The following is a 22,077-nucleotide window of genomic DNA, read 5'->3' as shown; positions in this document are numbered from 1 at the left end:
TCAGAATCAACCTAGTAATCGCCAGCTGGACGAAGGAAGGCGACTACTGCCACGAACTGATTAACGTTTGTGTTTTTCAAAGCGAATCACTCGTTGATCCGACACTACTGCTTCTCTGCGCCAGCAGCTAAAGTAAACGGCGAGACTTCTTTAAAACGTTCATAACCCTAGCTCGAAACAGCAGCAACTTCAACAACTATTACTTCAACCAGCGACTCGCTGGATGCGTACGGAGCCGGTACCTTTCAGAGCGCACTGGAATAGAGGGCAGCTTTGAGATAAAAAGACTAGGGTGCCTCGATGCCAGCGCCGCCGTTCAGGGTGGTGCCAACCTTTGACCGCCCCCGCGCCGCCGCTTTCTCGCTGCGACGCCATATTGTGTCACAGCGAGCCGTTGCGATTGCTTGGTGCCGGTGCTGAGTTCGAGGCACAGTGCGCGCAGATGCTTCGCGGACGCTTCTACTTGCTAGACAGTGTTCAGCCGCATGACTGACAAGCTATCAAGTGCATCGTGTCGACATGACGGGCTGTTGTGTTCCCAAGTGCGCCGGATCGACGCGTAAAGGACTGCGTTGTTTTCGCTTCCCCCGGGACCCAGAGCGACGGAAGAGATGGGAAGCCCAAGTAAAGCGCGATCACTGGAAGGCAACGGATAACTCCTGCATTTGCGAGGTAAGTGTCAAGAATGTTTAGACTACCGCACCGTGTTTTTCATTTAAATAAGAAAGTATTCTTTGATCCTCGCTCACGCACCTACGTTCGCTCACGAACTAAGTAAGCACTGCACCGATGCTGTCTGAGTAGCGTATGGTTTGCGAGCGCGCGTCGCATAGGCTTTTTTCGTTTTGATGGGCGCAGTCTGTACCCTTATTTTAAGGACTGACGAAGATGCTTAGCCTCGAAATAGTCTTACATTAGCTACGAATCGTCACGTAAGCCACCTATTTTCTTTTTCACGGGAAGCACACATCGTGTGTGTCTCTTGTTTCTTTTTTTTTTCTTTTTTCGGTACTGGTTATTTGGGACTAAAGAACGCAGTGCTTCGTCTGGGGAGAGCGGCTGTTTTGTACGTGGTAAGCGAAACATTGTGATTTTCTCTGATTTCTCAGGAGATATCTTGCGGACCTCAGGGTGTTACGTTACATAGCTGATTTTTTAGACTTGTACATATTTGTAGCGTGGTGATCGTAAGCCGATGGTCATTCGTGCTCATTCCCGATCGTAGTTGGTACTGTGACGGTCTTTAAATGCCTGTGCACGGTATGCCCAGGTGTAGTAGAGTTAAGGGGCATCATGGGACCAAAATGTTTCGGCGCTTTCTGGCATGGTGTCTGTTGTAGCCTGTGCATTTCTTCGAAACGTGTGAAGCGAGGTAATACAGCATTGCTTCTGCTAAAATTTATTTTTAAGCACTGTAATGGGTTCTCTGTATTTACAAGGCAACTTTTCATATCAATAATCACTTTTGTTGTTTTACCTGTACTTAGAAACACTTTGAAGAGGACCAGTACGAGGGAAATCGACAGGATGGGCGCCGTCTGTTAAACTCAACAGCCCTGCATCATCATGGACTATATTTCGAAGTGAAAAACATTGCTAATCTGTATTTGACTGTCTTAGTTTCATTTACGGTTTTTGTACGTGATATGTATGCAGTGTTGTTTATTTTTTCAATGTAGTTATCAGTGTTCTAATGGTTATTTATGAAATGTTCTGTACTCGCCATCGATGTGTTTGGCTGATGCGACGTATTCGATGGTAGCTGATGTATGTATTCTGGCTGGATATCTGGCTGGATATCTTGATTAATATTACCCGCGGTTGCGTTTTCTTGTTTGCATTCTTGTTTCCGATTTATATTGTGTGTAATAAGGTTGATGTGCTCACTTGAACCCCCCCCCCCCCCCCCCCATGTAATGAATAAATAAAAAAAAAAAACTCTCTATCCCAAATTCTGTGTCGAGCCTACCTTGCGAATTAATTTTTTTATCTCGTCTTTCAACATAACCTTCAGGCGCCACACAGTACATATAATTTTTCATGTACATATCTCTTTCATGATTGATTGTACTAGACATTATAAGTAAATGTATTTTGTGCATCGTTTGGTTTCTTGTGTGTACTACGCAAGATTGACACAGACAAGTTACGTTACATTTTTCTCTACAGCACTAACTAAACCTTATTTTCACATCGCAGTTATTTTTACACCAGCTTAATCCTGTCAGCACACAGTTTTGTGGGCAAAAAAAGCAAAAATTGCGCGTAGATATCGTCAAATAATTGCAACGAACGCGAAGAGCACGCGCAACGCAAGGGAAACTAACCGCCGTGCGCGAGTGGCTGGCTACGGTAAAGGAGGCGTGACGTGTAAACCAAAATACAACAGCGAAAAAGAAAAACTTCCACACACAGGGGGTCGCAAACCTTATATACCAAGCGTCGAAGCGCAAAAAAAAAAATAGTGCGTATTTTAAACATACACACGGCATATTAAATGTGATTGAATTAGGCAACTTGGGGCATGTTCCCGGCGGCATACATTTACGTCTTCGACCTTCGACGAGTTAACGGCTATTGGTTATAAAGATATGCAGATGGGACACCGATAAAAAATCCTCATCAAGGCAAAGCACTTGGAAGCGCGCCGCGAGTAACACTTTATGTACGCAAGCGTAGCTGAGTCTCAGCTCGTGTGACACAATATGGCGGCGCCAGCGGGGTTGTCTCCACCCTGGACGGCGGCGCTGGGCATCGAGGCACCCTAAAAAAGACCATCGTTCGCTGCTTTCGGTTACTTGTGCGATAATTACTCATCAATAAGTTATCTTTACAGAGGAAGGAGCATGCTCACCTGTCTTTGGGCATGTCTCTCCTTTCGTGGATACAACAAAGAGGCAAGAAGGGCTCTCTTAACGGCTCTATAACTTGGCAGAAGTGACGGTTGTCCCAAAAGCGCGGAGGGTGGCGAGGTTCACAACGTGATCACGTGATCAGCGCCTTCTCTGAAGCCCAGGTCGTGGCGCCACTATCGGCGTCTCGGGGTACGGCGTCTCCGCTAGATGCCATTGCATCTGACTGTAGCTACAGCGCGGCTATTACGCGGATATATCGCTCCTCCAGGCTGAGGTTAATTGTTGTGTTTTGTAAATATGCGTATTTGCTTTACTCCGTAAGCTTCTTTGCGGTGTAATTTCAGCGAAAGAAAATTTATGAAATACGTAGCCCGGTTGCTATCTAATAATGCGTTTAGTATGCTTTGAGAGGTGATTATTTGTGCAGTTGTATTTTATACCACTAGTCATGGCGTCTCGCATGCATCTGCGCATGCTCCCGCTTCGATCCAAATTCACGCTGGTTACTTACACTCATGGAGGAAGGAAACAAAACAGGAGAGGCCCTGACGTCACTTTTTTAAAGCCAGAAGTACAGCCATGTTGGTGTGCCACCTCTATTTGCGCCTCCAATCAGGGGTTCTGTAGCTCACCGGAGCAGATGGGCGCGAACTTTGAACTTGCATCATTACGAGCCGCCGGAAGTGTGTGCTCCTGACGCGCGTCAAAACAAAGCCTACAACGCTTCTGTAGCAGTTTTGGTGAAGCAGACGTGCTCCTGTGTTTTTTCGTGCCACGTTGAAGAAGACAACGAAGACCTGCGCCCTGATTGCTTGAGTGTATCTGTTGCTGGCCGACACTCACACTCACAGACCCAAAACACAACTTTCAAGCTTACACACCACACTCCAAAGTCAGCTTTTCTTGCGAACAAAAGGTGCTGCGGCAAATACACCGGCGGAAAAATCTTATCTCACTTTTCAGAGACTAAGAGCACCAGCGAAAGCTTCAAGGGACACTAAAGAGAAACAGGAAGTTCAGCTGGAATAAAAGAGGGACTTTTAGGAATGCATGCAGTTTTTGTTGGGTACAAAAATATGAGTTATTAGCGGAGAAATTCCTAAACAAAGACCAAATATCTCAATTTCTCTCACCCCAGGTTTGGGGCTGAAGCAGTGTCGTCGCAGATTTCATTGCTCTCAGCGAATCAGAATGTGCCATGATACGTCACCGCTTGCGTAAACGGCCGAGGTACGCCGAGGCGCTGGCTGCATCATGGCTGCATGGCCGCTGCGTTTGCGTTCGCCACGATGGATACCGTTGCTGCCGCTGAACCTTGCAACGAAGAGCTCGCCAGCGAAGCAGGACTGCATTTCAGCGATATTCAGTGAAATGGAGCGCGAAATGATCCTCCGTGCTCGAGCGGTAGGTGTTTGCGCGTGCGATGGCGGTGAGCCGCCGGCCACGCCGGCGGAAAGCAGAGCTTCGTTTTCGTTGACGGGAGGCGTGTGTCCGGTCCGCCAGGCGACGATGTTCCCGACAGAACAAGCGTAGAAAGTTGCGCACGTACTCGGTATCATTATTTCGTGGCTTTATTTAATGGCATTCAGCACTCACCGAGCGCCAGTTTGCTGCTGCACCGGCAGGGGGTTTAATGAAGGCCGCATTGAGGGAACATCTGCTCGAGAAAGGGCTGGCCTCTGGGGCACGCCAAGATACTTTCCGAGGGCAGGATTATACACATAATCCGACGGTGAGAAATGCAGACAGCACACCATCGGTTTCTCTGGCTCTTTTGCCGTTTTATCATCGGCAGAGCACTGAGCCATTGCGAACGCCGGGGAGCTGGGGCTCACCGCGCGACACCACATGAATGGACACAATCGAGTCAACACTGCCGCTGCCCCTGAGCAAGCGCCTTGGGCCATTTATACAGCCCTCAACACTACACACCCGAGGCATTTTCTGGCTGTTTCCCGCGAAGTCAACGTTTTTCGAGCCATAGAACACGCCACCACTGTAGAGCGGAACAGGCGCGCGCGACGGTGCATTGACCAAAAACGAAACTACGAAACTATCACGACCGGATGTATCGCCATGCCATTTTTTCTTATTTAATTTTGCGCTAAACTTGCACTTCTTCGCTTGAAACGGTTTAAAAAGTTGGCAAATGCTGTTAATGTACGTTTCAGGTGTATTTCATTTAGCGTTTTATTAACAGCGATAAATCGCTCTCGACCAATCGCGACCGGCCTGCGTTTGTAATCTCCGACGTCACGAACGTGTAGTGCGGGAAATTCGAAGGGGCGTCAGCACCTATCTTTCAGTTTCTCGCTATTTTCTCGCTTATTAAACATCTGTTCGCCGTAAGAATAGTATGACTGTGATTGTGACAGGATAATCTACCATTAAAGCTCTACTTCCGGTTTTCCTTTACTGTCCCTTTCAGAAGCGCGGTTGCGATGGCAACGTTGACATTTGGGGCACCCGTCCCAGTGGTCCTTTGCGAAAAACAGCACGTGACTTCCGCCACACCTTCTCCAATACGTCCATGCTGGCCAGGGCCGCTCTTGGGGTTTCCTTCCTCCATGCTTGCACTCAACTCCGACGGAGAGAAATAAAAAATGAAATCAGCCAACGCTTAGTCTCACCTCATGGTGAGCGCCGGACATTAGGTATGTTTTGTCATGGTTACTGAGACCAGCTCTTTGTTTTGATGCTATTAGGCATATACAGACGATGTCGAGGTATAAAAGAGTTTTTATTTTCACCTAGCAGATGGCACCACAGCCTTAGCGCTGGTGATGTGTTGACGATGCGGAATGCTTTAAAAGCCTAATTGGTCACTGGATTATTGTCTACTCCTCGATTGTACGGTACGCGAAGACGGTGACGAGCAAACGTCAACTAAACGCCGAGCAGACGACGCGCCGTGGGTGATCATATATATTCAGAACGACGTTTGCCCCTGTTGTGGGCTATGCAAACGTCAAGGAACTGCATGCTGAGAAAAAAGTGCAATGCAAATCAGCCGAAGCCCCAGCATTCAAGTAAACGCGGCCTATAGTAACAGCGCCGAAACATTTGTTGCTGCGTGGGATGTATCACCGACGCGGGCGTCCGGATGCTTGTCCGCACCGGCTGGTCATACAACAGATTCGAGGCTCCGAACCGGGCAGCGTTTTGCTCTAAAAAAATAATAAAAATAAAAAATAAGCGGGCAAGTTTGCACTCGGTCGTGCAAAGCTAAGACACAGCGAAAGTGTCAATCCTGAAGTCTTACTGGCTGCTACTGCTAGGCATTAACTTGGTTGCTGCTAGGTCTTAACTTGGTTTAACTTAACTACGCATCTCGGGAAGGTATTCTCAAGCGATCCCTTTCGGACGTAACTTCCCTTTCGCGACATTTTGCGTGACTAGCGCTGGACGCGTCTGCGCCTAGGAGCGACAGGGTTCCTGGCATGCCGCAAACGCAGGTAGGAAGGCAGGCAGGAGCCGTGTCTGTGCAGCACAACCTAGATAGCACAAGGCCCGTTCACTCTGATCCATGACGTCATGCTACCTGGCCCAACTGCCATAGAATCTAATGGGGACGCTCCTGAATAAGCAGCGGTGATTTCGACGTCACTGCTTACGTCACCCCAGGCATGGCAATGGAAATAATGGCAATGGCAATGGCCAGGTAGCATGACGTCATGGATCGGAGTGAACAGGCCTTGTGCTATCTGGGTGGTGTTGGTCTGTGTCGGGCGAAGCGAGCGCGCACCTACGCCGGCGGTTACTAGGCAACGCGACGGGACGTCATTGCTACTGCTTCGGCGCATGCGCGGCTAGGCAACGCGGGCGGAGTAGGCAACAGCTCTGCGCGGTGCCTCGTTGGTGCACGGCCGGACTCGACTCTCCTCCGCGCGGTGGGTGGAGTCGAGTCCGGCCGTGGTTGGTGCTGCTAAAATTTCTTTATCTCTCTACCTCGCTCTCAGTTTCTCTTTCCCTTTCCCGAGCATTGCGTGCGCCGCGTGCATGCTCTCCTTCCCTTTCCTTAACGTCCTATGTCGAGGCAACATGTGCACGGCACGAAGAGGAAGCGAGGCACACGCCGCTCCGCGAGGTGGTTGCTAGGCAACGCAGGGACGTTATAGACGAGAAAACGATCGCCTGAAGGCGCTGCTGCGCCTCCTGACAGCGCCCTCAATGTGGAAATTTCATGCAGCGCGGTCGCTCCGTGGTGCAGTCTCCGCTTTGTTTACATTGTTTCGCCCGCGCTTTCCTTCGCTGCTCGTGCTCACGGCGCTCCGTTTTCTACGGCGGCAGATCGCCGGCTTGCTGAACAGCGATGCAAAGACTGCAGTGCGATTTCAAGACGGTTGCCGACGCCCACAGTTTTTTTCGTGGCGGCAACGTCAACAAAGGGGAGCGTCTGCTTCCACACGTGTGTGGTGTTAAAAAATTGTGGGCGGTGATGTGACAGTGAAAGCCAAGTGCGTGTCGGAGGTGTCCAACAAGATTGTATACGACATAGAGTTAGAGGTACACGCCGAGTTCAGTCATTTAGTCACTTTTATTTCTCTATGGTGCAGTCACAAAGCGGTCATGCATGCTTGCAGAGATGTGCAGAGACGGTGACGATTGCGGTTGGTTTCGTTGGTCGCTGGGCGCGCACACACGGCTGCTCTCAATTTGGCTCCCGGGGAGTGACATCAGCACTGTCGGAATAGAAAGAACACATGCATTAGGCACCAATAAGCCAATTTAATTATTTAACGATGTAAGTACTACATATGTGCAGAATGCCTTATATCATGCTGTATAAATATTTAATGTATATCATGCCTTATTCAATGCTAGAGTCACGGCAACTCATTGCATTATTCAGCAAGGTCTGTTCACTGGTCATGAGAAATCACTCGTACAAACTGCTCCGCGAAATGAACCCAGGTCAGGGTAACCAGCGATTACCTTGGGACCAGCAGCACGAGCGCAAGAATTAGCGATACATGCCTCACCAAAGCAAATCTAGTTTTCTCGTCGGGCGAATGCCCCGCCGCAGCAAAAGTAAGCTCACACCGATGGCCTGCTACTACACGAAACGAAGATACTTGGCGGGAAGAGTGAAGCAGGAAGAATATGCAAGGTGGCAATTACTTTAAGACATGCTTGGATATTGTGAACCCAGAAAGCATGGCCAAGCAACAAACATAACGCGCGCGTCTCGGGCAGCTGCTTTGCGATCCGCCGCTTACCGACGCATGCAATGACTGCAGCTTGCATTAAATACGGATTGCCACCACACAAAAGACAAGTAACGTGCGGCCCTATTTGTTGCCTGTGCAACTAGGAATTTAAGTTGCAGCGTTTGGAAAAAGGATATAATTATCTTGAGCCAGTCTTTGCCGATCGCGAGTGACCGAGCAGTACAATCAATTAAATTCGTAGGTTTTATGTGCCAAAAGCACACTATCATTATGAGGCACGCTGTAATGGAGGGTCTCAGGAATAAATTTGACCACCGGGAGTTCTTTAACGTGCACAAAAATCAAAGTACATGGCAAGAACTGTATTCTTGCATTTCGCCCCCATCGAAATGCGGCCGCCGTGGCCGGGAATCGAGCTCGCGACGTCGAGCTTAGCGGCGCTACACGTATGCATTTACCGCTAAGCTTACACGGCGGATGTCACTTTACGATTCAACTGCGCGACTAGTCTAAACAAACGGCCATGCGCTAAATACAGGCGCATTACTATTGCGTTTTTATCGAGCGGCCGTGATATTGCACGCGATTGCGAAAGTACGTGACTTACTTGACTCGGCGCACTGCAGTTATCCACGCTTGTCGTCGGTCCTCCTCGTACCACCTCTCCGGAATTCTGTAGAACTTCAGGGGCGGCTTTCGACTTTTCGAGGCTCTTGTGGCAATCAACAACACAGCAGTATTGCGTGCCCCCTTTCCTGGTTGATGAGGTCGCGCTCGCCGTCACGAAAACAACGCACGCGGTCGCTCGCACCGTAGAGAACACGGGCGCGCGCTGGCCCGGCGGCGACCTTCGACACTTCCATCCTTCCGCCAGGGGGTGGGCGGCGCTGGTGCCGTGCGGGCAAACTTTATGCCTTTTCACAAACCGACGTTTGAGCAGCGCCATTGGCCGACACGGGCGACGTCTAGCGTCAGAACATGTTATGCCGCCATTTTGGACTGTGCGCCTTGCGAGAGCAGGCCGGCCGCACATCGGTTGTGTGATCTTCGCCGCGCATTATTTCGATTGTTTTCTTCCGCTTCGATTGCCTTGTGCCGCTTGACTTGTTACATTTTCACGTGTTCGCGTGAGCGCTCAGTGTAGTGTACCATGGCAACAGCAAACCCAGCCAGTGGATATATATGGTGTTTCGTCGTCGGTAGCGGCGGCAGCCGCCTCTGCTTCGTCGAAACCTGGCGTGCTAATCAGCGGTATATTTCATTGTTATTGCTGGGCACATGTGACCGTATCATCGATTGAATCTGATCACCATTACGTTTCGCGGTTGAGGGTTTCCTCATTTAGCGAAAGCAGGCGCGTACGTAGCTGTCGGGCAATGCTTAGAACCAGGCGCCGGCGGCCCGACGACGCGTGTCAGTGGTTGGTAGATATGCAGTGGTTACTCCATACGCTTCCGACGCAACTGAAGAGCTCAATCATGCAAAATTTATTGGATCTGGTGCGGTGCAGGGTGTTATATAACCAAATGTCAAAGCATAAGCTCGGCGATCGAGCAGCGCGGTACCTGCAGCGAACCGACGCGCGACAGTGATCACAGATGCCAGCGCAACTGATACAGCCCAGGTGCTAGATTTTTATTTTTAGTATTTATTTATTTATACATACTGTCAATCCCAATAAGGATTATAACAGGACTTGTTATAAAGATATATTTGTTTACCTAGCTGGAATGGCTTTTCTTTTGAATGTCTGAATTTGGAACAAGCTTCGCTCATGGTGTACCTTAACGTAGATCGTGCGCGAAGTTTGTATTGTAGATATCGCGTACGGCAAGAATTCTTCATGTGTGCTATCTCTGAATCGAAATAAGCCAATAATGTTGCAGCGTTAGGGCCATATCTCTTCTCTTTCTCTTGTTTCCCTTGCACCGTCTCACTGTGCTATGTTCAAAGTAATGTCGAGTTTTAACAATTGTCGAATAAATACATATGCATATCACTGTAAACCACTACTGACCGTGAGTGAAAAGCGCTTAGTGGTCAGCGAAGCGGTCACTGCACGCACGTAAGAAGTTCACTTGATCGACTGTGCGAATAATTTTTTTTTCGTTACTGTTATTCTTGCAAGCATGATGCTATTGTCCGCGTAGCCATGCGAATACCGTTTTTTTATGTTCTTACTTGCGCGGTCTCATTTAGCGCGTTCCTACGCCACGCACAGTTAGCGCATTACGGTTCCCGAACTCTAGCACTGGTGCTAGGCCGCGCTGATGAGGTTGACACGTTCGTTTTTGCATTCTCTTGCTGCCAAAGCACATAGACAACGCTCAGAGATGGGTGAGGTCGATGCAGCACCACACTGTTGAAGTTAATTACCTTTATGGGCAGGGCCCGCGTAGGGTGGGTGTGAAGGCAGAGACCATGTTTTGGTGGACACAGGGTCTGCATACATCTTCCGTAGGACACCATTTTTCCAGATCGTTGCGAAGTGTATTTACCGACTAGTTCTCGCACAGAGTGCTCCAATTTGTCTTATACCGGTGTCACACGGCCACTTTTGATAGCGATCGAGACTGTTCGACCGCGATTAGCTCCCTTCCGCAGATTGAGCAAAGAAGCCAATCGCGACGAAGAAATTTGGCCCATATCGGGCTCGATCACGATCAGAAGTGCGCCGTGTGACCCCCGTATTAGGCACTGGAATGAAGTCGTGTTTGAAAGAATTACAAATGTAGCCTATGCCACTACATACGAGAATATATTGCATTGAAGAGCTGACAATTCTCGCCACGTATTGGGAAATGTGCTGAAAAGAGTTTACCAAAATGCGTTATTTTACTGATGTGTGCATTGGTTCACTTGAGACTGAAATGCCAAGTCCTCAGGTGATGCAGGAAACCGGCGAAGCGTGAACATACCACATCGCGGCAGTGGTCTCGCGGAGTGCTGTGTTGTGGACACACTTAGTCCCCCAAATCGTTATTTTCCGCTGGTTGTTTGTGCACCCATAAACTGCACAGTGCTGGCCTGTAGGCTTTTGATGAGTATATATGTCATTATTTACGAGCGTAAGTCATTCGTGACAAAAATAAACGGAAATATCGATGGAAAGCTACCACTCCGCAATGCAAGCGCAAGGCAAGCTCACAGTCCAGACCGAACAGGCAACACTGACACATACTCTCCACGCCAGACCGTCGGAAGCGCCCTCGTGAAAACGTCTATATAAGAAAAGTACCGCCATCTACTCTTTCCTCCGCCGCCTCCTCTCCTAAAGCGCTTGCTTTTTTCTTAACTTTTTGCTTGCGAAAGCCAAGTCGATGGTGCCACGCACCTAGAAAGTCCACGTTGAAGCTTTCAGGCCGGGCGCGCGCCGCCGCCAGCGACTACGGCTACGCAGAGGACTTTCAACATGGCTCTGAGGCGGAAAAAAAGAAAATATAAAGAAGTGAAAAGCGCGCGCTATCATCGTCCAATCAGAGATACAGGAGAGAGCGAAGCGGCGTTTATCAAATGATGGCGGTACTTTTCTTATATAGGGACTTTACTCACAGCGAGGAGGGAGCGCTGGGAGTATTTCTCTGACGGTCAGATGTACTCATCCAGCTGTCACATGGACAAAACGAAGAGGAGAGAGAAGTGGCGCAAAACAAAACACGAGGCAAAACGATAAAGAAACCGCGAAACTGCAGCCCTATACAGCGCCGGCTTTAAAAAAACCTGAACGACAGATCGATGAAAGAACTTACAGATTATTTTCAGTACCACTAGCTAGAGGGCACGCTGCCGCAAGAATGGCGGCACGCCGATATTACAATGATGCCAAAACCAGGCAAGCCGCCCTCTCTAAACCAACTGAGACCCATCTCGCTCACATCATGCATAGGAAAGTTATTTGAAAACGTCGTCCTGGCTAGGCTTCGGCCGTACCTTGAAGAGCAAGCCTTATTTCCACACACAATGTTCGGTTTTCGACTGGGGCTATCCACTCAAGACGGGCTACTGCAAATTAAGGAAGAGATAATTGACCATACCAGCACCCAACAACGCAAAGCCATCCTTGCGTTAAACCTGAAAGGCGCGTTTGATAACGTAGTTCATGACCTCATACTCGCCAATCTAGCGGCAACCAAGTGTGGCCGACGACTATACATTTACGTCTGGGCGTTTCTTAAAGATCGCACTGCGACTATAGGTATAGGAAATATACGTTCGGACTCCATCCCTCTTGCGGGAAAAGGCACGCCACAAGGGTCAGTGCTTTCCCCCGTGGTATTTAACATAACTATGAGCAGACTAACTGCACTACTAGATACCATACCAGGAATTAGGCATGCGCTTCATGCTGATGATATCACCATCTGGGCCACCAGTGGCTCAGATGGTGATATGAAACTCAAAAAATGGTGATGAAACTAAAAAAAAAAAAAAAAAAAAACATCACCTACCACCTGACATCACGGTGACTATCGAAGGGGAACCCGTAAATAAGGTTAACAAATTACGCTTACTAGGACTCCACGTTCAAGCCAATGCGCAAGCGACATATACCCTGACGCTACTGAAGAAACAGATTAATCAGGTAGTGCACATGATCCGGCGTGTCACGAACCGCCGCCACGGCCTAAAAGAATCCGACGTCATGTGCATCATACACGCTTTATTCGTAAGACGCATTACCTATCACGCACCTTACCACCAACTCACCCAAAAACAAACAAACCAGCTAGACACCCTCATACGAACAGCGGTGAAAATGGCGACAGGCCTTCCTAATATCTACACCTCAACAGCCAGACTATTACAGCTTGGTTTGCATAACACCATGGCCGAATTAATCGAAGCCCAGAAAGTCAGTCAGATCGAATGACTGAAACGTACATCGACATGAAGGCACTTACTCAGACAATTACGTTACCCAACATCAGAATTTGCCCCACGAGAGCCCCTGTCAAACGCACCAAACATCAAATAAAACATTACAGTGGCCCCCATACCTCGGAATATGCACCCCGAACACTATAAAGGCAGGCGGGCTGCACGTGCAATGGAATTGCACCGAGCATATGGCAACGACCTCGACACCTATATACAGACGCTTTGTGCTACCCCGACAATACAAAGTGGTAGGGGTGGCCGACTGGAGGGGCGAAGCACTATTATCAGCCACAATACGCACTGACAACTGCACGGAAGCGGAAGAATGTGCCGTAGCCCTCGCCATCAGCGCTCAACCCCCAGATAAGATGATATATATTCTTACAAATTCCCAGCAAGCATGTCGAAACTACGCACAAGGACGGATTTCACCGATCGCTCATAAAATGCTACACAAGAAGCAAAATACTCCACTAGTTCACCTAGTCTGGACAGCTGGGCATGCGTCTCTCCCTGGCAATGAGCGCGTTCATGCGACTGCCCGAGGCCTAATCCTCCAGGCACCGGTGGAAGGCCAGTCCAAACCATACAAGGTGGAAACGATACCGCTTACATACACGCATATACTACAACACCACAGACTATCCCGTAGAACATTCCCTCCACCACACGTGAAGCTAAACCGTGCAGATGCAGCCGCTTGGCGCCAGCTCCAAACTAATACGTTCCCCAGCCTTGCTCTCCACCACACTTTTTGCCCTAGCCAGTACCCCGACAAATGTCCTTTCTGTGGTGGACACCCAAACCTCTACCATTCTACGTGGGAATGCTCCAAACCACCCGGCATACCTAGAATACCCAACGCCTCCCCATCCCAGTGGGAAGCCGCTCTTTCCAGCACAGCCTTCGACGACCAGCGATACCTGATCGACCGGGCCCGCCGGATAGCAGCAGCAAATGGGGCCCTAGACTGAGAGCTCCACCCTCTGGGACTTCGTTACAAAACACCAAATGAAGTTTTCTACTACTGCTACTACTTCAGCCCTATGATGGAGTGCTTTCAGGATGCTGAGTGTCCTACGTTGAAATAGCAGCAACTCTAAAAGGTATGCGAATCTATTTGAGTGGCCGTTGTTGAAATTTTAAAAGCCATAGCCGGTATAGTATAAGGATACCATTCGTCCGCTTCTATTACTTTCTTATTATCGCCCGTTCGCCACCGACTGATCCTTATGATAATATGGGTGGAGTAGAGCACTCACGGGCCGATGTTTTCAAAAAGCCCGGGCACGGTCCGGGCCCGTTTTCACGTTGGGCTGCCCGCCCGAGCCCGATCACAACTTCTATGGCGAGACCCGGGCCCGGCCCGTGCCCGGAAATAATCTACGTTACCCGACCGGCCCGGTCCGCCACAACTTTACCTTAGGCCCGAGCCCGGCCCGAGCCCGGCTCGAAACCGGCCCGAACCCGGCCCGAGACCAAAAAATATATGTTTTTCAGAGTTGACTGCAGTGACTTCGCTAGCTTAGACCGTATGCTCTGGCGTTGCCCCTCGTTACGAGGCACGGAACATATAAATGAGGACAAGTGGCTCTCCGCTATCAAGAGCCCCGATGCTGGGGCGCAACTATGGGCTGTCCAGAGGGCCCACGATGCGGCGGTCGGGCATGGCCTGACTGTCCCAACGTGGGAGCGGCCCGCTGCGCGCTGAGTCGCGTACCTCAGGACGTTCATTAAAGTTTTACATCCATCCATCCATTCAGAGTTGAGACGCCCGCAAATAACTCGCTGCACGTTACATGCACACCACCAGAAAGCCCGAGCCCGGCCCGGGCCCGCGTCAAAAAACCCGAGCCCGGCCCGGGCCCGCGTCAAAGAACCCGAGCCCGGCCCGGGCCCGGGTCAAAAAGCACACGCCGTGCCCGAGCCCGGCCCGAGCCCGAGAAAAAACTGCTCTGGCCGGGCCGGGCCCGGGCTTTCGGGTAAGCCCGAGCCCATGCAGTGCTCTAGGGTGGAGTGCCGCTCGAACCACTGACGAAACGCGAAAAGAAATAGCAGTAGAATAGAATCGTTGTATTATTCCGGCCCATATCTCGATTCAATTCGCAGCCGTACCTCCCGTGCGACGCCACAAATATGTGCTCGCAGGAGTGCTTGAATAGATAGATATATAGATAGATAGATAGATAGATAGATAGATAAATAAGTAAATAAATAAATAAATAAATAAATAAATAAATAAATAAATAAATAAATAAATAAATAAATAAATAAAAACACCACCCAAGCACTCCGTACAGATGGTTAACCAGCGAAGCTGAAGCGTGGGGCACGCGACTATCTGTCTTTTGAAAACAAGGTCAGAGACAGGCTGATGCAAGATATTCAGCTGCAATGGTGTCGCACATGTGATGTAAAGCAAATGAAATGTTCACCTATGGTTCACATATGATGAGAACTGTCGATACAAATTGAAAACGAAGCCTTAGATCGCTTGGGCTTGGGGTGAAGCCCACTTTCAGTTTCCTTCCTGGGGTTGTCCCCCTATTGCTCAAAAAATTCCCGAATAACATTTTCCTTTTTCTTGATTATGCTTATTCCTGGTGTGTTTTGCACATTTAGATAGAAAATAAACATTATTTCTGTGTATCTATGTGTCTTAAACGGTTAAAAAAAACTGTCAACCCTTCCACTGGGATGGAGATGGAAGACCAGCAAAGCTGTACTATGGTGGGAATTATGTATTTTCAATTATGATTTAAATATGATGGTGTAATTGGTTATTTGAACTATTAGAGAATGAGAAATATATATGATCCGGTGGTTTTCATTTATTTAGTGACCACAGGGACCATGGCATAGTATGACCAGAGTTTATGACGAACGTAAATGATTGCTCATGACATAAATGTCATGACATGCGTGTCATGTAGGTCAAGACAGCGACCGAGCAAAATGACAATTACTCATCGAAAAAAGATTAACACCCAAAAAACCAATGGAATGGGTTCGGATGTGGTACCAAGTGAAGGAAAAGGCTAAAGGTTGATGGTTGAAGTCATAGTCATGAGCATGACTCAGAAAAAAAAACGCCAATGACTCACGAAAAAATCATTAACACTGAAAAACACTAAAATGGGTTCGGACGTGGGTACAAAGCGAAGGTAACGCTAAAGGATGTTGGTAGAAGTCTTAGTCACGAGTATGACTAAGGCTTTCGCCCTAAGGTCTCTTAGGCGTAGCTAAAGTGACTCCTGAGGACTCGTGACATGAATGTCATGACATCCGTGTCATGTAGGTCATGAAACAGCCGCCTACGTCTTGATGCTCTCATGTTCGTTTCGTTAACTTGGTAGGCTCCCCGCACACCGCTTCGCATAACATCGATTCCCACAGGGAGTGGGATCTGCCGGCTTTTAAGCGACGCTTTATAGGCTCACAAGTTTCGGTAGTAGGGGCATAGAGAAAGAAAAAAAAAGTTAAAGAGTGGACACTCCCATAGACCCCGGCGGCCCAATCGACTCTAGCGCACCTGGTGGTTGGTGAGAGCAACTGGCCTGCGCTTCCCGTTTCGGTTTCACTGGCGCGAATTTTGGATTACTGTGCGCAACCGACGTTTGGCTATGGCGAAAGTTAATGATTTCAGACCACTTTTCTCCGCCCAAATAGCAATGCTATTGTTTGTCGTTTTGATTTAGCGATTCCCTATTTGTTTTAGCTTAAAACTGTGCGTGCGAATTGAGGTCATGACGTAATCTTTATTTCGACTAAGTTATAATAGAAAGATATGCTGGTAATCATAATTCACTACGGCTTTATTCATCGCGCTTTTCTTTTGGAACAAGCGGTCAATATATATATCAATCAAAGAGACAGAGTACCCGCAATGTTTTTATTCCAAGGCAAGGTAGAGGCTGAGCATATAAAAAGCACAAAATGAGAAGAACATCGCACAGAAATGCAAAGTAGACAACAAATGCATCTAGACTTACAAATAAATTCTAACAAATAGAGTGAGAACACAGACAACGCACACATCGCTAGAGTTGGCAGTAGCCGACAAGCTGGTGAAGAATGACGCACTGGGCAAGTGGGTAAGGATCTATATGGATCTATGGCAAAAACTCAGCGCACAAAGTTGATAAAGAAGGAAGAAGTGACGTATACACAGCAATAAAGTCCCGAGTCACGACTCGGGTTAACAGAAGTAATGCACAGAAAAGAAAAAGCGTACAGAAACCACACGACACAATATATCAGAAAAGCAAAAATACAGTGTGTTGGCTGTTCTTAAGAGCAACTTGCTCAAAATGAGAAAAAAAAAAAGCGAACTTGATGCTTCAACGTTGCCTGTTCGTCCTCGGAAAGGTAGGGCAGCTTGCCCACAATGTGAAAGACAGACTTTATGCTACAACACTTGCAGACCTGTTGCATCTTCTTATGTGTCGCTCTCATCAAAAACTTAGAGCCCAAGTTACTTGCGTCTTGGCTTTGCTGTGACGCTTCCAAGTTGAAATAGATGGTAGTCATCACTTATCCAAAATTGTGGACCTTAATTGGTGCTACAAAGCGGTATCAGAGGGCTATAACAGCCGAAGAAAACCACTTTCGCTCATTATTTTTCAAAAAGGCTGCACACAGTGCATTATCACTGTCATTGTTTTTCACAAAGGCTGTACACAGTGCGTTATCACTGTCATCATTTTTTACAAAGGCTGTACATATTGCGTTATCACTCTCATTGTTTTTCACAAAGGCTGTACATAGTGCATTATCACTGTCATTGTTTTTCACAAAGGCTGTACACAGTGCGTTATCACTCATTTTTTTACAAAGGCTGTACATAGTGCCTTATCACTGTCATTGTTTTTCACAAAGGCTGTACATAGTGCATTATCACGGTCATTGTTTTTCACAAAGGCTGTACAGTGCATTGTCACTGTCATCATTTTTTTACAAAGGCTGTACATAGTGCCTTATCACTGTCATTATTTTTCACAAAGGCTGTACACAGTGCGTTAACACTGTCATTATTTTTCACAAAGGCTGCACACAGTGCGCTATGACTCACAAGCTATGATAATAAAGGGGCAGCGTCCGCAACCCCATCAACAGCTGCAGTTTTGGACAATCTTATGAAAAGTTTTGATGGGCGTGGTGAGGAGGTTGACGAGAAGCTAATATACGAAAGGCATGAAAATGTGAACCATGCCCACTTCATACTGTGTTCCTTACCCGCTTGAATAAATTTCAACACGCGCTTTTGCTATCGTTATATTACTTGAGCTGGAGAGATAAAGTGCACATAGTGACCGACGACCCACACTAACGTGCAGAGTTCGCCCGCATATGCTACAAAAATACAGAGAGGCTACCAAGCATAATTTCTTTTTAAGGTCATACTCTTCATAGTGGGTAAACAAAAGAATGGACATAACGAAGGAGTGGTTAGTCCCGTTGAACTTGATAGAGGGCCATAATGAGGTCTGATGTAACGAAGTAATGACTATAACAAATCTATTGCAGGATTCGGTTCAACTTGAATGCTTTTGTGTAAAGCAGCCGCTAATTCCTAAGCTTTGAACTTGTCAAGCTGTATACCTGAAATTGAAGACTGGAACCTAACCCTATCTAAGTTTCGGTTCACAAAACGCACATGCCAACATAAACGAACCCGGCAAAACATTTTCAGAAACTTCTCGCGACACCCAGCAGAGTAGCAATGAAAATCGCCAACACTTGAGAGATGGTGATACAAAACATCAGACACTTTCAGGTGATGTGCAGTGGCCTCAATAATGGCAAGAAAGTGACATTCAAGTTGTTGTACGTATTCAAAAGCTGCTTCCGATGGCACAGTTAGATTTCCGAAAAGTTTGCTGGGGACGTGGTATGCTTTGAGCATTGTGAAATACTGATGGGTCCCCTTTAGTGTCTCGCTGTCGTCTATCAATATCTGTGGGCAACTGCAAGTATCACGTGCATTCCGAAGAAAGTATTTGATGAGAAAACCAGCTACATAATATGTAGCGGAGTCATCAATAATATGGGAGTGAATGTTGGTCGCAAGTTCAGAGAGATCGTCTAGAGCGGGAAAGTCGTCAGGCTGTGGCTGTGCACACTCCTCATTATCCACAAGAGACGCACTAGCGAGGGAGAATGGCGAGAGCTCCTGAAGGAGGTCACATTCATCATCCTCGACATTTCCGTATTCTGACAGTTTGAAGAGTTTTCTTATGCAGATGTGCTTCAGGCCACAAATAAATTGTGCTACATTGGGGCTGGTGTTGCAACCTTGCTTTTGCCTTATGTGGCCAAATATGTTCTCCAGAGGATCCTGTTGAAGCCTGCGTGCTAGCAGGTATTCAAAATTGTAATTTTTGGAGAGGTCGTCCCACAGTTGACAAATAGCCTGAATTGTGATTTGCCAACCAACGACGGTTTGTGGTTGACGTCTGCCATCAAACGTCCATGATGCAATCCAGGGAGGCTGGCCTCGAAGGAAGTCAATCAGCTCTGAATCCTCTTTCACGATTGCATGCCGGAGCTTTTGCGAAGTTTTCTTTTTACTCGAGCTGTTCAAGGCATCGAAAATCCTGTCCATACGATCACAAAATTGTGCTGTAGTGATGGCCGAGGCAGGCAGCACTTTCGCATACACCAATGCCGTGATAGCAATCGAAACTGATGCACTGAGGACCTGCGTTGCTCTGCTGACCTTCATATTAGAAAAAGGTTTCTGATGAATGTGCCTTTCAGTCAACTTTGGAGCCAATCGCAACCGCAACTCATGTGATCGATTGGTAAAGGCTTACAATGTGGAACCAGTCAACGATGTCATCCCCAATATATAACTTGTGTGCTTGCACATTATTGCGCGTTGTTTTAATTAAATGTGGAACATCAAAGATGAAATATACCCGCTCACCATTAACTTCAAAAAAAGGCTTTGCTACAGTCACTCTTAGTTGGTTAGCGAGACTTACATTTGAACTGCCCTGGTCACAAATGACTGCTTTCACTGCAATGTTAATGCTCCTAAGCTCCACAATGAGGGACACCAGCAGGTTATGCATAACAGATGATGGTGTTGATGTGTGCCCTATAGTAAAAGCAACCGGTTGAACCCACTTTTTCGAAACACCAACAAGAAGAACTACCATTGCTCGATCAGCAATGGTTGAAGTGCGATCAGTGCCATCCTCTGTAAAACCCTGGACAATGTCCCGTGCAGCATCATAACACAAATTCTTTTTGAGTGCTATTTCATCGAAAACTAAAGCACACACTCGGTCCCGTTCATTCCAAGCTTGAGTATTTGTTGCAATGGAAGAAATGATTCCTGGAATTGTGCCTGGAGTCATCTTTACATTGGCTAGCCACCTCCTTAATGAACGCCGGGAGGGCAAAGAAAAATATGGAGCCAGAAATCGGTATGCTCGCGGACCACGGAAGTTTAAGTGAAGAGCAAATTTCTTGAACCACACGGGAAACCGCTTGCCCTTGCCTTTGGGCCTCAAGCGAACATGTGCAGAAAGAAGTTTAAAAACCTCCTCGGTGACGTGCGGTCGGATAATGCCAAGGGCCTTTGAAGTCGATGACGGTGCTCGGTGAGGCTGCCTCAGCAGTCTTTTGATAGTTTTCCGCTGTGCTGCTACTTTGGCTTGCAGACGTCGAATGGTTTGCTTGTATTTCTTTGATGGAGACCTTGCAGCTGGCACACAGGAAAGCACTGCAATAAACAAAAATTGATTTAAAAGCGAATAGCAACTAATCCCGTACGAGCGCTTTCTTCGCTTCTTTTTTACCCAAGGTGCCCAACTTTCTGTGGTGCAAAGTTTTCGATTCCACAAATTGAAAAAAAAAAAAAACATTAACAATGGCACCCTAATAATGAAAATCACTGAGAGCCCACCATGACATTTTATTGGTGCTAGTTTGCTCAGAATGTCCTAAACATAAAATTGCACATTGAAAACAGCTGCAATAACAGCATAATCACCATTTGCTGTAGGGCACTCAGGCGTGGAGCTGTTGGAGAACACATCTTCTGGAGAGTCTTGTGAAGCTTGTTCAGTACCTCGGACACTGCTGTCGGAACAATCTTGCGAGCAGCCTGCGGAAGTCTCTATATCAATAGTCTGTTGAAGTGAACATAAGTGTTGAAGCAAACAGTAAACTCACCAGTCACACATGTTCCCTTTGTGACAACTGAGCGACTGCCCAAGGTTTCCTCCAGCAAGACGCAGTCAGCAGGAACTCCTTCAGCAGCTACATGGGAGCTGCCACCTGTAGAGGTTTGGTCAACAGTCAACTCAGTTCGAAAAAAAAAAGACAAGTCGGCACTGTACACACCCTGCTCCTCGGGGCACTTCAATGTGTGGGAGCCGCTTTTCGAAGCCTCTGCCGCAGACCCTAAAGAAATAAAACAACAACAATTTGTCAGTTAGAGGCTTAAAATAACAAAAACTGAAGCACATCCACACCTTGCAGTGCGGCTTCTGCAGTCATGTCCCAGTCACTACTTGAAGCGATGCTCAGAGAACCTGCATATATGTGTAGTTGGTACAAGTTACAAAGCTTGTAGCACAGGGAAATTTAAACCGCCCTTTCAAACGCATGAATTGGTAGGTGGAAGAAAAGAGAATGCATCAACAGAGAAACAAGCAATTTGTGGTTTGTGGAATTATCGACAGTGCCAGCTTTCTTTGATACGAGGTATATGTGTACATGTGCATGAAGGCTTCAAGTTAACGTTAAATAGCCCTTCAATGTATTTCAAAACAAGTTGCACAGGTCAATAGCATAAAAGAATGACAGGAATGTAAAGCTGTTAGGAAGGTAATAGCCCACAATTCACAAAATTTAAGACTTTCGAAGTGTTACTTCTACAGCGAGGTTTCTCCATCGGCTACAAATATCTTCCAGGTTAACTGTCACCACTGATTCAAAAGAAGTGGTGCTATCGCAGATAATTGAGTTTCTGTCAATCACTTACATGGTGCAATTGGTTGCACACTGGGAACAGCCATTCTTGTAAGCCTTGTGTGCCCAGGGTCCATGAAACTTTCAGCAGTAAAATGGTCGCTGCAAACCCTGTACGTTGCGTACAATAGGCTGGCCGGCTTACTCAGGAGATCATCTCGTCCGGCATACTGCGTCCATGCTGTCAT

General features: G+C 47.5%; 1 protein-coding gene across 1 annotated transcript; it reads right to left on the bottom strand.

The window, feature by feature from the left end:
- Nucleotides 1-7,506: 7,506 nt before the first annotated feature.
- On the bottom strand, nucleotides 7,507-21,444 carry LOC125943546 (uncharacterized). The gene is made up of 6 exons (XM_049662924.1): nucleotides 21,391-21,444; nucleotides 21,260-21,319; nucleotides 21,089-21,193; nucleotides 20,907-21,020; nucleotides 20,192-20,636; nucleotides 7,507-7,537 (listed from the first exon to the last, which is right to left on the bottom strand). Exons 1-6 carry the CDS (start codon nucleotides 21,413-21,415, stop codon nucleotides 7,507-7,509), a joined length of 780 nt encoding a protein of 259 aa, XP_049518881.1. The 5' UTR covers nucleotides 21,416-21,444.
- Nucleotides 21,445-22,077: the final 633 nt, after the last annotated feature.

This window comes from Dermacentor silvarum, chromosome 2 (assembly GCF_013339745.2).
Source record: "Dermacentor silvarum isolate Dsil-2018 chromosome 2, BIME_Dsil_1.4, whole genome shotgun sequence".
Classification (NCBI taxonomy): domain Eukaryota; kingdom Metazoa; phylum Arthropoda; class Arachnida; order Ixodida; family Ixodidae; genus Dermacentor; species Dermacentor silvarum.
The sequence above is the reverse complement of the archived record's forward strand: the minus strand, read 5'-3'. Positions and strand labels throughout refer to the sequence as shown.

Coding starts and splice junctions, on each gene's coding strand:
- LOC125943546 (XM_049662924.1), bottom strand. CDS start 21,415: ATGACTGCAGAAGCCGCACTGCAAG. Junction 21,194..21,259: donor GAAGTGCCCCGAGGAGCAGG/GTGTGTACAGTG, acceptor AAACCTCTACAG/GTGGCAGCTCCCATGTAGCT. Junction 21,021..21,088: donor AAAGGGAACATGTGTGACTG/GTGAGTTTACTG, acceptor AGACTTCCGCAG/GCTGCTCGCAAGATTGTTCC.